This window comes from Balaenoptera ricei, chromosome 3 (assembly GCF_028023285.1).
Source record: "Balaenoptera ricei isolate mBalRic1 chromosome 3, mBalRic1.hap2, whole genome shotgun sequence".
Classification (NCBI taxonomy): Eukaryota; Metazoa; Chordata; class Mammalia; order Artiodactyla; family Balaenopteridae; genus Balaenoptera; species Balaenoptera ricei.
In genome coordinates this window covers 124,868,444-124,883,394 of record NC_082641.1, presented here as the reverse complement: position 1 = coordinate 124,883,394, position 14,951 = coordinate 124,868,444, and the positions used below count along the sequence as shown (strand labels likewise).

Below are 14,951 nucleotides of genomic sequence, written 5' to 3'. Positions count from 1 at the left end.
TCAATAAAGCTGTCCAAAATGGGGAGGGGGCAGCACAAAGCAACAGAAGCATTTTAGTGAAATTATATATGAGAATCATGAGATTGCCAGGCACCCATCACAACTGGAAAAGACTTTGGAAAGTTGCTCTCCAACAGAGGGGTATGTAGGGCCATACGTATGAACAGCTGCTTGCCTTAAGGTATCTATAAATTGATTCCATCCTCAACTTCCTGTGATGCTTTTTTCTCTCCTGAACATGTCTAATTTATTAATCCTATTCTTTTTTCCAGCTCTTATGGGATGAAGTTCACAATAATTCCCAGACTAGAAATATATGAAGTCAGGCACATATTTTATATTTTTTGAAAGGATTATAAATTAAAATGTAAAATATGGCTGTTGCTTTGCACATTCTTGCTGCAAGCAATGACAGAGAGCTGGTACTCGTTATTTACAATGGGACAGAAGAATGTAATGTTTAAAAGTAGGACGTGATTCCATCAAAGTCTCCATGTGACAGAGCTGCCACCTCCTTTTTCATCCCCATGGCCATGGCCCCATTTAGGGCTGCATTATTTCTCGCCTGGACCATTGAAGCAGGCTCACTAATTTCCTGCCTCCAGTCTCTCCCTCCTTAGTAACTCATCCTCCATCACACTGCTGGAGCTACCTTTCTAAAATGCAAATATGAGGCAGGCTAGCCCAGGGTACACACCTTGGGTCTCAGTTTCAAACTGCCTGGATTTGAATCTGGGCCTCACCAGCTTTCCACTCAGCCCTCTTAGGCAAGTTACTTAATCTTTCTGTGAATCATTTTATTTCCCCACCCCCCTATTTTTAGTGAGGATTAGATGAGAGCAGTATTTTAATTGCTGAATCCAATGACAGGCTCATGGCAATCAGTCACTGTAAGCTTTTATTATTATTACACTTATATTCAAAGGCTGCTGTGTTTCTCCATTTCTACCTAATGAAATCTAATCATTATGAATTAAATTTAATCATCGATTATTCAGGAGCCTGTGAAATCTAACCCCAGTCTCTCTTCTCCCAGTTCACAACCTTCTCTACATACATCAATTGTGTGGCTCCATGTTTTTCTCAAGTTCCTTCCTCTGCCATTTGAGTATCTCCAGTTAGAAAAGCCCATTCTTCATTCAAGATGACGATATGGCCAGGAAGTGACTGGGAAGCTTTTCCCAAACTGCCCTTTCCTCTGTGTTGTGACAGCACCATAGGGGTTTGAGAGAAGTTGACCAAAGTGAGATATATTTTATAGGTAAAACAAACCAGACTTCCTAGTGGACCGGATAAGGGAAATAAGGGATAAAAGAAAAAAAAAAAAGGATGATTTCTAAGCTTAGATCTGGAATAACTGGGAATGTGCTGGTGCCATTTATTGATATGGGAAAACTTGGGAAGGATAAGGTTTTTGAGGAACTAGTAAAAAAGACCTCTGTGTTAGTTAGGTTAGGTTTGAGATACCAATTGGATGTCCAAGTGGATTTGGTAAGGAAGCAGTTGAATACATGAGTCTGGGGTTTGGGGAATGGTCAGGGCTATGGATATAGCACTGAGAGTCATAACTGTATAGGTGGGGCCAGTAGAGATAACCTGGACGAAGCCCTGGGGACCAGCAACATCTAGAGAGCAGCTAGAGGAAGAGAAACCTGTTAACTGTATACGTGTGAGTTTACTCACCCAGAACCTGCTTGGAGTTAAGTACTATCTTACTTATCTTTGTGCCTAGTGGTGTTTGTCATACAAATTTTCAATAAATGCTTGTTGAATTCATTTCAATTCTAAAAGCAAAGAATGGTAACCACTTAGAAGTCTCCCAGCCATACACTTTAATGATTCCACAACATGCGCAAAACAAGCATGAAGGACAACTCCAGCATCTAGCCGAGGGTGGACTATGGTGGACAGGTCCGTGACGGCTGGAGACAGTTGGATCCAACTTCCTAACCTTTGCCTATCCCCTTTCCCTAGGGACACTCTCCAAAGGGCATGGCCCCAGTGCTCATGGATAAATGGCAGAAAGCCCAGGATCCCAGCATGGTCCTCAAGGCTGAATACCAGGGGTCTTGGTAGAGCAGCAGCTGCTAGAACATATGGGCCATCAGCAGGAATTCCCCTTAGTTCTGGACTGAAACGCCTAGATGTACACAATACTCAATTTTCTGAAAGGTTGCATGGGAAACTCTCTAGTATCTTCTTTATCTAGTCATGTTTTTTTGCATTGACTCTAACAGTTTAGTATTCATATTTTTCTTACCTCCTTGTTCCTATGACACATTTAAGAATTTGTAAATCAAGATACATCTCTCTTTTTTTCCTCTCCTCTTTCTACTGTTCTGACTAGGCCTTCATCATCCTTCACCTTGGCAAGTTTAATAGCCTTCTATCTGGTCTCCCTGCCTTCATTCTCTCCCCCACTCTGCCGCCAGAATAACCACGCCAAAGTACTGCTCTATTAGGGCATCTACCTGCCAAGAGCTCCTGCAGCTTCCTTGTTACTTACTGAAAAATAAATAAATAAATAAAAGGTTCCAAAATTCTAAGGATGGCATACCAGGTCTCCCAGAATCTATCATTTCCAGGCAACTTTCCAGCATTAATGCCCATCAACCATATCCTGGGTTGTAACTAATCAGGCCCCCATTTCCCCCAAAATAGTTACTATGCTTTCTGTTTGCTGTATCTTGGCACCTGCTATTTCCTTCACCCAAGGTTCACCTGTTTCTCCACCTGTTACAATCCTACCCGCTCCTCAAGTTCCAGGCAATGCCACCGTCTTCAGGGAGCCCTCCTTACTCCTTACTTCTCTCTTGAGAAGGAAAAGTTCTTGTCTATATTTTTGAAACAACTAGTGTTTATTTCTTTACGGCAGTTATCAGATAGATGATGGTGATTATGATGAAGATATAGATAGATAGATAGATAGGTAGATAGGGATAAAAGTTTGTTGTTGTTTTTGCCTTGGAAAGCTAACACTTTCAATTTCAACATACTGTACTTAGCACAACATATATAAGCCTATTGACTAAATGAATAAGTGAGTGACCCAATTAACTCAGCATAATTAATCCCCACTTCTCCCAGTTTATCCACTGTATAATTCTAGATCTTTATGCATCAGATTTTCTTAAAGTTGGGTCTCTCTGTAGGGTGACCATAGGTCATCACATAGGTGACTTCCTTTCACAAATACTAATTAAGTGCCTGGTATGTCCCAGGTCTTGTGATGGATTCTGAGAAGCAAGTTGTAAATACAAACACATTCCTGCTCTTACAAAGCTTACAGATTATGGAGGTGACCACACTTGAATAACAAGGGCATGTATTAACCTGTGGGTAAGGTGGGAGGCTTCGGGGAGGAACTGATATGCCAGCTGAGACCTGATGGAGTCATAAAGGTTAGTCAGACTAACCTGTCTGTGTGGCAGCGTGTGAGAATGAGGATACGGGGAGGACCATGTGAGGAGGCTGGGCAGAGGATGGAGAAAAATGAAAAGTCCTTATGGGAAGAGAGGAAGAATCAGAAAAAGACATTCCTTACGGCCAGGGTATAAGTGAGTGATGTGGAGGAGGTGAGGCCTGGAGAATGGGCAAGTTCAGGCATAAAGAGCACTCTGAGATGTGAAAGATATACTCATACATGTATTCATAGGTCTTTGAAGGGTTTTAAGCAGGGCGTTGACATGACCAGACTAGCCCTTTGGAAAGCCGGCCCTAAATTGATGCACCAAGTGGACGGGAGCTCTCGGAGGGGGCTCGCGCAGGTGGCTCAGGCTGAGTGCCTGGCGGGCACATGGCCCAGGTCTTGGTCACAGCGGTAACTGCTGTCTCTGCCTCTCCCAGGGCTTCTAGGACAGCGGCTGAGGAGACCTTCCCGAGGGGCAGCACGCAGTAGCTGCTGAGCCATCGCGCCCGGGAGAAGCAGCAGTAACATGGCAGCCCCTGCTTGAGAGGAATTAAACACCAACAGACTCCATTCCGAAAGGAACCATGTCCAAGAAAGGGCGAAATAAGGGCGAGAAGCCCGAGGCGCTCATTGTCGCCCTTCAAGCTGCCAACGAAGACCTCAGGACCAAGCTCACAGACATCCAGATAGAGCTGCATCAAGAGAAGTCCAAGGTGAGTGGGGCTCCCCGAGGCTGCAGCCTGGGAGGCTCTGGCCCGGCTCTGCCCGCTGGCCTGCCTCAGTGGGCTCCTGTCTGCTGGTTGCCAGAGAGGGCAATAACCCCTGGACAGGGGGAGATTCCCTGTGTGTGGCAGGAGGGAGTTGAGCACAGGATACACAGAACATGAGAAAAACCTGCCCGTGGGGCTGAGCTCTGCCCCCCCAGGGGGCCAGATGTAAAAACTGAGACCACACCTGCCCCCACCAACACCTCTGGACACTTAATAGGCATACGGCCTTGGGTAGGTTCCACCCTTGCCCTCTGTAGTCATTTCCCCTGTGGCATTTCTCAGATGTGTCCCTGGTGTCACTCCACTGCTCAGAACCCTGCAAAGGCTTCCTGCCTCTCAGTCACAGGACTTTCCCCACCACTGCAGGACTCTCCCTCCAGCTGTCTCCCAGGCCCATCTCCCACTGCTGTCCCCCAGATCACTCTGCTTCAGCCTCTTCGCTGGAGCAGGAGACATACGCCCATCACATTTGGGCCTTTGCCCTTGTTCTTCCCCAGTCAGCGGCATGCTCCTTCCTCACCTCCTTCAGGTGTCAGCTCTAGTACAAGCATCTGACCACAGTGTCCAAAACAGAGCACTTCCTGGACCCACGTACTCCCTAAGGCCTGCCTCTTCTTGATTCATCTCAGAGCAATTTCTATGTTTATTTATTCACTTGTTTAGTGCTTCTCTCTCCCCAGTCAAGTGCAATCTCTATGACAACAGAGTCTCATCTTACCTCTCTATTCCTAGAGCCTAGATAAATGTCCAGAACTGAAAAGCTCAACATATATTTGTTAAATGAGTAGATGAATGACATGACCGAAAGGTGATTTCTTCCCTATACCTTAGCTTCTTCATCAGTCACATACTGTTATCCTGTAGAGCTGGGATGAGGTTTAAGTTAGACAAGTACAAAAAGGAGTTATGCGGAGTACATGAGAAAATTTATGTCAGATGCTCAGAGAGCAAACTCTGAAAAAAAAATTCATAGTAATATCTCTTCTAAAATGCTGTATGCTTGAGTCAGTTGCTAACTAGACTTAAGAAAGTCTCTTTACTTCTCTGAATCTCATCCCTTAAATGAATATGCTAACACTTATCTTACTAGAGTGGTATGGATATCAAACAGGGTCATGGACAGGAAAGCATTTTGAAATATGTGACAGGCATAAGACATTTTTGCAAACTAGAGACAACCAGGTCAGCATAAAGTTGCCTTAAAGAGATAACGCTTTGTGCAGTAAGGAAATGTTCTTGATCAAGCTATAGATCACAAACCAACAGATATCCGTATTCTTTTTAATCTACCTCTTCTTCTTTGACATTACTATTACATTTTAATTAGTTATTTTCACCCAAATCTATTTCTTCTGGTTTGAGCAATAATAAAGCTTGGATTGGCCAAAGCTCCTGGCCTCCTGTCTCAGCTAAGCCTTGACCTTGGATAACCAGACCCCAATGTAAAGTTTGTGAAGGATATTATAGTTTCCACGAAGCTAAAAGGAATGTGATGTCCAAAAACGAAAACAAACAAAGAAACAAACAAAACCCAAAAACTTTTGTGTAAGAGTCAGAAAACCAGAATATTGTCTTCATCTCTCCTTGGAGACAAATTTCAGTGTTTCAATACCTCGATCTGTAATTCAGTGACTGAATCTGTTTCTCCATATCTGTGTCCCTCAAGCATCACTGGGCATTAGAATAACCTGAGGGAACTTATTAAAAACTGAGATCCCTGGGCCCACAACCCAGGGATTCTGATAAAGTAGTTGGGTTAAGGAGCAGGACTGCAATTCCAGCAAACAGTCCAGGCAATCCCCATGGAGGTGGTTCTCTGCCTTCACGTTGACAAACACTCCACTCCATGCTTCCTTCCAGGTTGACAATCTATAAACATTTCATTGGTTTTAACTTTCCCTGGGGCAACATAACATTTCAAGGGAGGCAGACTCCTTTAATTGTAGAAACAACAGAATGACAAACTACCTTCACGGGAAGAAACCTATCCGTCTAAAGACCTGCAACCATAACCTGCCGCTGATTTACAGAGAGCAAACTCATGAGATTTTAAAGAGGCCGAGGCCCGACAGACCCCACCCTGCCATTTTCCACACATTCAAGCCTTTTAAAAGGAGTAACTCTTGACCGCAGACAGAGCTGTTTATCCTGCCTGTTTATCCAGGGCCTGGCCCCGGGGTCTAAGCCAGCAGGTCAGGGGTAATCTCCCTTTCCTCTGACAAGAGACAAGAAGCCAGACCCTGGAATAAAAGCACTGCCCTATTGTCCCCTCTGCTGCCCCCTCCCCAGTCTCCCTCTCCGCGGCAGTTAATTACAATCCCAGCACAGGGGTGACAGCAAAGCCTCACCGCCTGTCAGCAGCATTCCCCAAAGAGCAAAGGGAATTTAGAGGGCAAACAAGTCATAAAGCAGTTTTATTAAAATAAATACGATTGTGTTTCCAAAGGCCCAAGCTTTAAGAGAGAGAATATGAACAATGCCAACATGTGAATTCACACTCTCAGTTTGGCTCCAAGGCTATGATGATAAAATGACAATTTAGCCACTGGGGAGTGGACTAGCTAAAGAGCGGAAACCTTTGGAGCGATGGGGCATTACTCATTTTTCCAGAAAGACAAATCATCCCATTGACATTTGCAGAACACATTGTAGTAGAGCAGAGTCACAAATGCTATACTTTTTTGAATGTTTACTATCTGTCACACACCGTAAGAACTGCATTTCCTCCTGACATAATCCCAGCTCTTTCCCTTAGCGCCTGAGTGACCCTGAGCAGGTTATGAAATCCCTCCGCATCTTCCTTTCCTCATCTGTCGTATGGGATAATAGTCGTGTTTACTTCCTAAGTATGTGTGTGTTATTTTTTGAGGAGTTAGTGTCAAACATGTTGTGTTATAATTCAGTTATCTCACTTCATCCTCACTATCATTCTCTGAGGTGGGCATTGTTGTGATCCACATTTTACAGATGAGGAAACCGAGGCTCGGTGAGGTAAAGCAATTCACCCAGAGTCACATGCTAGTCGGCGACAGAGCTGAGTCTTCAACTCCCCTTCTCTCTCCTCCCAAGCCAATGCTCTTTTTTTTAAATATGTTTTTTCCCCAGTTTTATTGAGATATAATTGACATATCACATTGTATTTGCTTTAGGTATACAACGTAATGATTTGATATATGTATAAATTGTGAAATCATTACACAATAAATCTAGTCAGTATCGGTCACCTCACATAGTTACAAAGTTTTGTTTTCTTGTGATGAGAACCTCTAAGATATACTCTCCTTGCCACCTTCAAATATTGTTAACAGGATTGTTAACTATAGTCGCCATGCTGTACATTACTTCCTCAGAACTTACTTATTGTATAACTGGAAGTTTGTACCTTTTGACCCCCCTCGCCCATTTCTCCCATCTCCTACATCCTGCCTCTGGCCACAACCGCCAGTCCATTCCCTGTATCCATGAGCTCTAATTTTTTTTTTTTTTTTTAGATTCCACACGGTATCTGTCTTTCTCTATCTGACTTATTTCACTTGGCATAATGTTGCAAATGACAGAATTTCCTTCCTTTTTATGGCTGAATAACATTGTGTGTGTGTGTGTGTGATATATCACATTTTCTTTATCCATTTTACATCAGTGGACACTTAGGTTGTTTCCATGTCTTGCAAAGCCTATGCTTAAAATATGTGAAGGTCTGGAAAATACTGAAAAGTTTAGGCAGAGGAAGAGAGAATGTAAGAACTTTTCTTTACACTATTGTGCAAAATTTCAAAGGGAGAAACAAAGTGAGAGAGGGAGTGGGAACATACCCCTATCCTTCTCCCACAGATGCGTGCATTTCCACTGCAGGGAAATGAAACAAAAATACTAGACACAGTCAACTTCTGGTGAGTAGAAATTATCTAAAAGTTTCGCCAATCGCTGATAGGAATAACCATGCAGATAGGTAGGTCATCTTGACTGGACTCCAGGCATAAGGGCCAAGAGGATATAACTGTGAAGAGCCTGTGGTGGATAGGAAAGAACACAAGGTGGGGTCTTTTTTTAAAATTAATTAATTTATTTATTATTTTCTTATTTTTTTGGCTGCGTTGGGTCTTTGTTGCTGTGCGTGGGCTTTCTCTAGTTGCGGCGAGCGGGGGCTACTCTTTGTTGTGGTGCGCGGGCTTCTCATTGTGGTGGCTTCTCTTGTTGCGGAGCACGGGCTCTAGGCACGCGGGCTTCAGTAGTAGTGGCTCGTGGGCTCTAGAGCACAGGCTCCGTAGTTGTGGCGCACGGGCTTAGTTGCTCCGCAGCATGTGGGATCTTCCCGGACCAGGGCTAAAACCCATGTCCCTTGCATTGGCAGGCGGATTCTTAACCACTGCGCCACCAGGGAAGCCCAGGGTGGGGTCTTTACGCTGGATGATCTTGTCATTTCTGGGCCTGCACTTGTGCATCTATAAAACGAGCAGATTGTAGACAACATAAAAGAGCTAAGGTCCTTGCAAAACGGTCGGGATTAGTTAGGAAAGGAAACTGCTTTAGCTCTTCGGGACCCTTCCCTGACCACCGAATTAGATGACACTGTTCCCCTAGTTCCATGTACTCTATCACATCACCCTGTAATACTTTCATCACAAGACTCTGTACTGTCTGAAGTTATGTTATTCGTTTATTTGCTTGTTTATTGCCTGCTGCCCCCACCCCAATGAAATATATGCTTCTATGGGTAAGAGACCATGTCTGCTTAAGGGATCCCCTAAGTAAGGTATCCCCAGAGCTTGCATTGCTGCCGGGCATGTAGGAGACATGTCCTACTTGCTGAATGAATTTCCATGGTTCTTTTTAAGACATTCCCAACAACCCCAAGGGATAAGTACATTATAGTATTTATTTAGGTGGGCAACCCCAACCTTGGGTGGAGAAAGTATTTCCACCCAGGTCTGTTTTTCTTAGAGCAGCACTGAGCCATTAAGCCATGGTATTTCCCTGTCTGCTCCGTGGACACCATGATCCGCTGCTCAGGGTGTGTAATCACACCAGGGATTGCTGTGAGATGTGAAATCCACCCACCCGATTCCCCAGGGTTTGGTCTTCTCCCTCAGAGGCAGCCTGCAGCTAGGGTGAACCCCACAGGCACAGAGAGGATGAAGCAGGAGCAGAGGACAGGGCTCCAGGGGTAGGGGCAGTGGGGCAACAGGCCTGGGATGCAGGCTCTGGGAGGATTCGGCTCCAGACAGCACTTGCCACCTTGGACAGCCCTGTAGACTGCCAAGCAGTCCTCACAAGAGAGCCTGGGACGAAGGCAGCATGCGATACTATTCTGATTTCACTGAGAAAGAAAATGAGTTCTAACCAGGTAACTCATTTGCTCCCAGTGACACAGCTAGTAGAGCAGCCAAAATGGGAATTCCCATCTTCTCTAAGGCAGTGATCAAGGTAATGCTGTCTTATTCCACTGCACTCTGTTGCCTCCAGGGCACTCTCAGAAAACCAGCCAACCTTCTCTACCCTCAGGCTAGTACTCTAGAGCTTCCAGGTTCAGGGACCACACTGGGCATCCAGTATTTCTTGCTTTCTGCAAATTTAGTTTTATTTTCAGGAAGCCTAAGTAGCTAAAAGCAAGAAATGAAAAGAGAGAAGCTTCTATTACTTCCCCAGCCTGTATAAAAAAATCTCCCTTATGGATCAAGTTCCTGTGGCGGCAGCCTTTCCCTCTTCACATCTCCTGTTGGAGAGTTACTCAGTGCCCACGAAAATCCCTGCCAGCCTACCATGAGTTTAGATCTCCAGCAACATCCGATGCAGATAATCCAAGCTGAACCTTTTGCTAGCTTGTCTTGTCTTGATAACCTCTCAACCCTCCTTATCTTCGACAGGCTGTCCAATGTTTAATCCTAGATTTCTAAGGTCACATTAAAGCTCAAACACCACCCTCTTTATCTTGGCAGAACTTACAGTGGCATTTTTCAAAGGCCAGAACAGAATGAGGACAGAAGAAGAAAATCTAATGTGAGGCCTGGGAGGGCTAGTCATGAATTTTCTTCCTTCTGTCATAGTGGAAGCTTTCCCCAGCCAGATTAAATTTTCCTAATGATCTTTATTTATTTTATTTTTATTTTTGATAACACCTCTGGGGTAAAAGGGATATGGGAAGTGTACCATTCAAAGCTCTGTTCAGTGCTCACCCCCTGGCCCTGTCCCACCCCACTCCCAGTCCTTCTTCGTACACATAATCCAGGTGTCTTCCCAGTTAAGATTAGACGCCACCAGGGGACTCAAGACATCTTGAGGAAAATGTTATCTTTGAACATCTCTTTCTATTAGGAAAATAGTTGCTATGGTCTTGATAATGTAATAATAGTAACATTCGTCTTACTACCATAATATGGGTATTTAGATTTATGTTGTTGTTGGTATTAGTATATCATTGCATGATATAATATTAATATATGCTATAATGTTCATCAAAATTAATATCTAGTATCTACCATGTATTAATAATTATTAACCTCCCATGTGTTCCAGCCTTTCCAAAGGACTTTTGCTACATTATGGAAGTCAGTCCTCGCAACAATCATATGAGAAGGATATCACCAATTCTAGTTTACACATGAGACTGAGGCTGAGTCAGGGGCCCCAGCGTGCCCAAGGTTTCAGAGCAAACTAGGAGATCTGGGATCTGACCTGACCTGGCTCCTGGCCCACACTGGACTCTGCTCAGCCTTCTTTATGTTGTGCTTATGTAGAGCCTGTTTCCCTCTTTTCTCATCAGAAATTCAGGTGCAACAAATACTACCTACATCATAGAGCTGCCTAGGAGGTTAAATGTACTGATAGGTGTAAAGCCTTTAAAAAATTACCTAACCCATACATAGTAAGTTAAACCCTCAATGAATGCTTACTCTTTACGTGATCGAGCTGAAATTTTTCTCTATAAAACATTTCCACTAACAAAATTGATTCTCTCTCCAATCAACTAAATAATTTTTTCCATTTCAAAGTATTATCATCTTCACATTTTTTCACTGTTACTCAGGGGTAGTTCTTCATCTTGTCGTATACTCATTCTCATGATTTACATTAAGATACTAAGATCTGTTTCCTTAGTGGTGCAATCTAAGCTGCAAATAATTTTCAGAAAATGATTTTACTACAAAATTTCTATTGGTTCTTTTTTCCTCCCAGATGTCAGTCACATTCTTTGTATCTCCTTCACAGTGAAACTCTTCTCCCAAGCCTAAAAAAATCATACCTAGAAATCCTGCCAAAAATGACAGCTTCCAAGACAACCAAAATAAGCAGACATAAAAAAATGCCAAATGTAATTCAATACCTTTGAATTTTCTTTGAGTTCTATGGATTCCTTTTATGTGATAGACAAAAAGGCCAGTGTTAGTTTTGTCTTCATGCTGGAATATATTTCCCATACACCTGTATTTTCACTTTTTTTTTCTTTTTCATTCATTTCCTCTCCAGTCTATACTAATCTAAAAGATTAGTGTTTATAAATAAATTTGAGAGAAATTACAGAGTCACAAAGTGGTACAATCTAATGCACCTGCAGAGAATCTGACAAATAATTTTAGATCAAGAGTATCTCCTCTTATATCCAATAATAATATTATTACCTTACATTTTATAGTACTTTACAGTTCAAGCTACTTTCCCATTCACTATCTAATTTAATCCTAAAAATAATTCTTTTACAGGTATTTTTAAAATTGTAATCAAAGATCCTCAGGATAAAGCAACCTTCTTAGAGACAGCAGATGATGAAATCAAAATACAAACCCAGAATTCATTACCCTTTATCCATTTTCACTACAACTTTTTATTGTTTTAGGAAGAGTTGCTAAAATTCCCTTAGTAACTTGTTACCTATCAGCTTTTAATGGTCATGATACTGTTCCAAATGCCTAAGGAACATAAATAGTCCTGCTGAAATTGAAGATGATCAGTTTCCTATCATTCAAGCTAAAGTTAACTTCCCCAAGGTCCTAGATGGAAGGTAAATTACAGAGTTTCTAAATCAGTGAAAAATAAGGCCCCTCTTGTCAAAAAGTGCATTATCTAAAAGAAGAATCAGCAAACATTTTCTGTGAAGGGCAAAATAGTAAATATTTTAGGCTTTGTGGGCCAGACAGTCTCTGTGGAACTACTCAACTTCATTCTAGCGTGAAAGCAGCCATAGGCAATATGGAAATAGATGGGCCTGGTTGTGTTCCAATAAAACTTTATTAACAAAGACTGGGGGTGGGGCAGGAAAGATTTGACCTATGAGCTGTTGTTTGCCCACTCATGGTCTAGAAGATACTTCTTCAGTTCATTGTAGAAAAATGGAAAGTTAGATTTAGGTTTTCATCACTGAAGCACTGAGAGAAACATCAAACAGAGGACAGGCAAACATTATATGTTAGGGGTTTTTTTGTTTTATTGTTTTATACAGGGAAGGGATGGATGAGGGCTGCTCTGGGTAACAGTGCAAGCCTATGTTCTCTAAAACGTTGACAGGATATATTATTCCTGCCTCTGGTTACGAGGCTAGCCAGGGAAACATATTGGCTTACATTCTTTAATTCCACACATACTCTTTGTCTTCTTATCGTGTGCTGTGCTGACAACCATTGGGTAGACAAAGATGAACAAGGCTCACTGGCAGCCTTCTAGGAGTTTCCAGTCTGAGGTGAGGTAGGAGAGGAGGTGGTGAGGACAGACAAGTATGTAAAAAAAATACAGCATAAAGAAAAATGTGGAAGAGACCAGTAAGGAGGTATTAGCAAACTGCACTGAGAAGACAAATGCAGGAGAAATAAGCTTGGTCCTGGGTGATCAGGGTGTCATGATCAGAGAGGGTGACATTTAGTTGGGTCATGAGGAATGAAAGGATCCCAAAAGGAGCTGAGGGAAGGGCAGGTCAGGAAGAAGAAACTCAGGTAGGCACACAGGTACAGCGATGTAGGGCATGTGCAGAAAATAGGATAATCCCCCGTGCCTGGAGAGGTAGAGTGAGGAGTTGACATGGGAGCTGGAAGTCCAACCAAGTCTTCTGAGAGCTGAAAGATGCAGCTGACATGTTGGGATTTTATTCCCCAGCAGAAAGGAGTCCTGGCACATAAATCAGATCATAACAGGACTTTACTAAGAGAATGTCAGCAGCAGTGTGAAGAAAGTTCGGTTCATTAAATGAACCTCCAAGAACTCTGGAGCAATGCTGTCCAAAAGAGATATAATATGAGCCACAAACGCAAGCCACATATGTGATTTTAAAATGTCTTATGACCACAATTTTAAAAAGTAAAACTAAACAGAATTAATTTTAATAATATACTTTATTTTACCTAATTTATCCAAAATATTATAGTTTCAACATGTAACCAATGTAAAAATTATTAATGAGATATTAATGTTTACCTCATACTAAGTCTTCAAAATCGGGTATGTATTTTACACTTAGGGCAGGGCTCAATTCAGATTTTCAATATTGCAAGTGCTCGGTGTGGCTAGTGGCCACCGCATGGGACAGCACAGCTCTAGAACATATGAACTAAAGGGTATCCGGGAGGGGACCTGAGCCTAGGCTGGAGGCAAGACCCAAGGACAGTCATTTGGGGATGCCCGGCTGCATATTTTGCCAAGTCTCCTTGTGCCCTGAGTTCTTTTAGAATAACCTACATGGGAATAATTGCTGTGCCTTTAAAATAAAATATTCATAAAATGCCATGTGGACTTAGAAAATCCTGTTCTAGCTAAAGGTAGGTAAACTGTTAAGGTAAGTGAAATCTCAGACACTTTACATTATAATTACAATGGCTTCAATAAGGAATTTGGATCTTAATACTTTTCAGCTGGAAGGGCTCTTAATTATTTTATGAAACGTTCTAAATTTACAACTGGCAGAGACTCAGTATCACTCACCTAGATATTACTCCTGGGGCTGCCCAGTTCTTCCCTTTTTCCAGGTTACTGTGTGGGTGTATGTGTGTGCGTGTGTACGTGCAAACGACAGAGACAGAAGAACAAAGAAAGGCAGGCAGCAGAGATGAGGAGGGGGGAGGAGGACAGTACAACAAGAGCCTGGTGAGGCTTTTTTAAGCTACAAATGCTGGGGCCCTACCCTGATCTACTGAATCAGAGACGGACTCACAGCCAAATTAAGGTAGTGCCATTGCTAATCTATGAAGAGACCTATATTATCATTAGAAATAGTACAAAACACAGGAGAATTTTTTAAACCAGAATACCTGACAGGTGAAAAGATGAGAGGGAATACTTTATTAAATTCCTTGGAGCGTTGGCTTAGGTGGGAGAGAGAGGGAGATAAGAGTGCGGGGTAGTGAAGGATGCAGACACCCATGTAGCAGAAATAACAACAGCCACTGAACGCCTTTAGCACAGGGCCCTGCACTGCAGGGTTTTGAGCTGGTGTGTGTGGATCTGTAATAATTTTGGGGGTGGAACCAAGCTGCCATAGTAAGAAAGGTAAGGTTGAGGACATATCAACTGTCTTCATTTCTCACTTCCCCCTTAGCAGCAATTAGCTTCTCTTCCAAAAAAAAGGGGACGGAGGAATATTTTATACTATCACTTTAGGCACCAATTTATTAGCCTGATCATAACATTGAACTGTGGACCAACCTGGGCGTCCCGGTACACTCACATTTAGCAGTTTGGACCTTGCTAGGGATGTGTAGTCTAGAAAGCTCTCCAGGTGATCTGTTTTGAACTCCTGACCGGGGTGAAGACTATTATAGTACCGCTTCCTAATTTTAACGTGTACACCAGTC

The 14,951-nt window shown here is 42.8% G+C and overlaps 1 protein-coding gene across 3 annotated transcripts in view; it reads left to right on the top strand.

The window, feature by feature from the left end:
* Window positions 1–3,993: 3,993 nt before the first annotated feature.
* Window positions 3,994–14,951, top strand: part of JAKMIP2 (janus kinase and microtubule interacting protein 2) — a 63,280-nt gene continuing 52,322 nt past the window's right edge. For all 3 annotated transcript variants that reach the window (XM_059919541.1, XM_059919542.1, XM_059919540.1), the window contains exon 1: window positions 3,994–4,122. In XM_059919541.1, coding sequence (XP_059775524.1) covers window positions 3,994–4,122 — 129 coding nt within the window. The remainder of the gene's footprint in view (window positions 4,123–14,951) is intronic.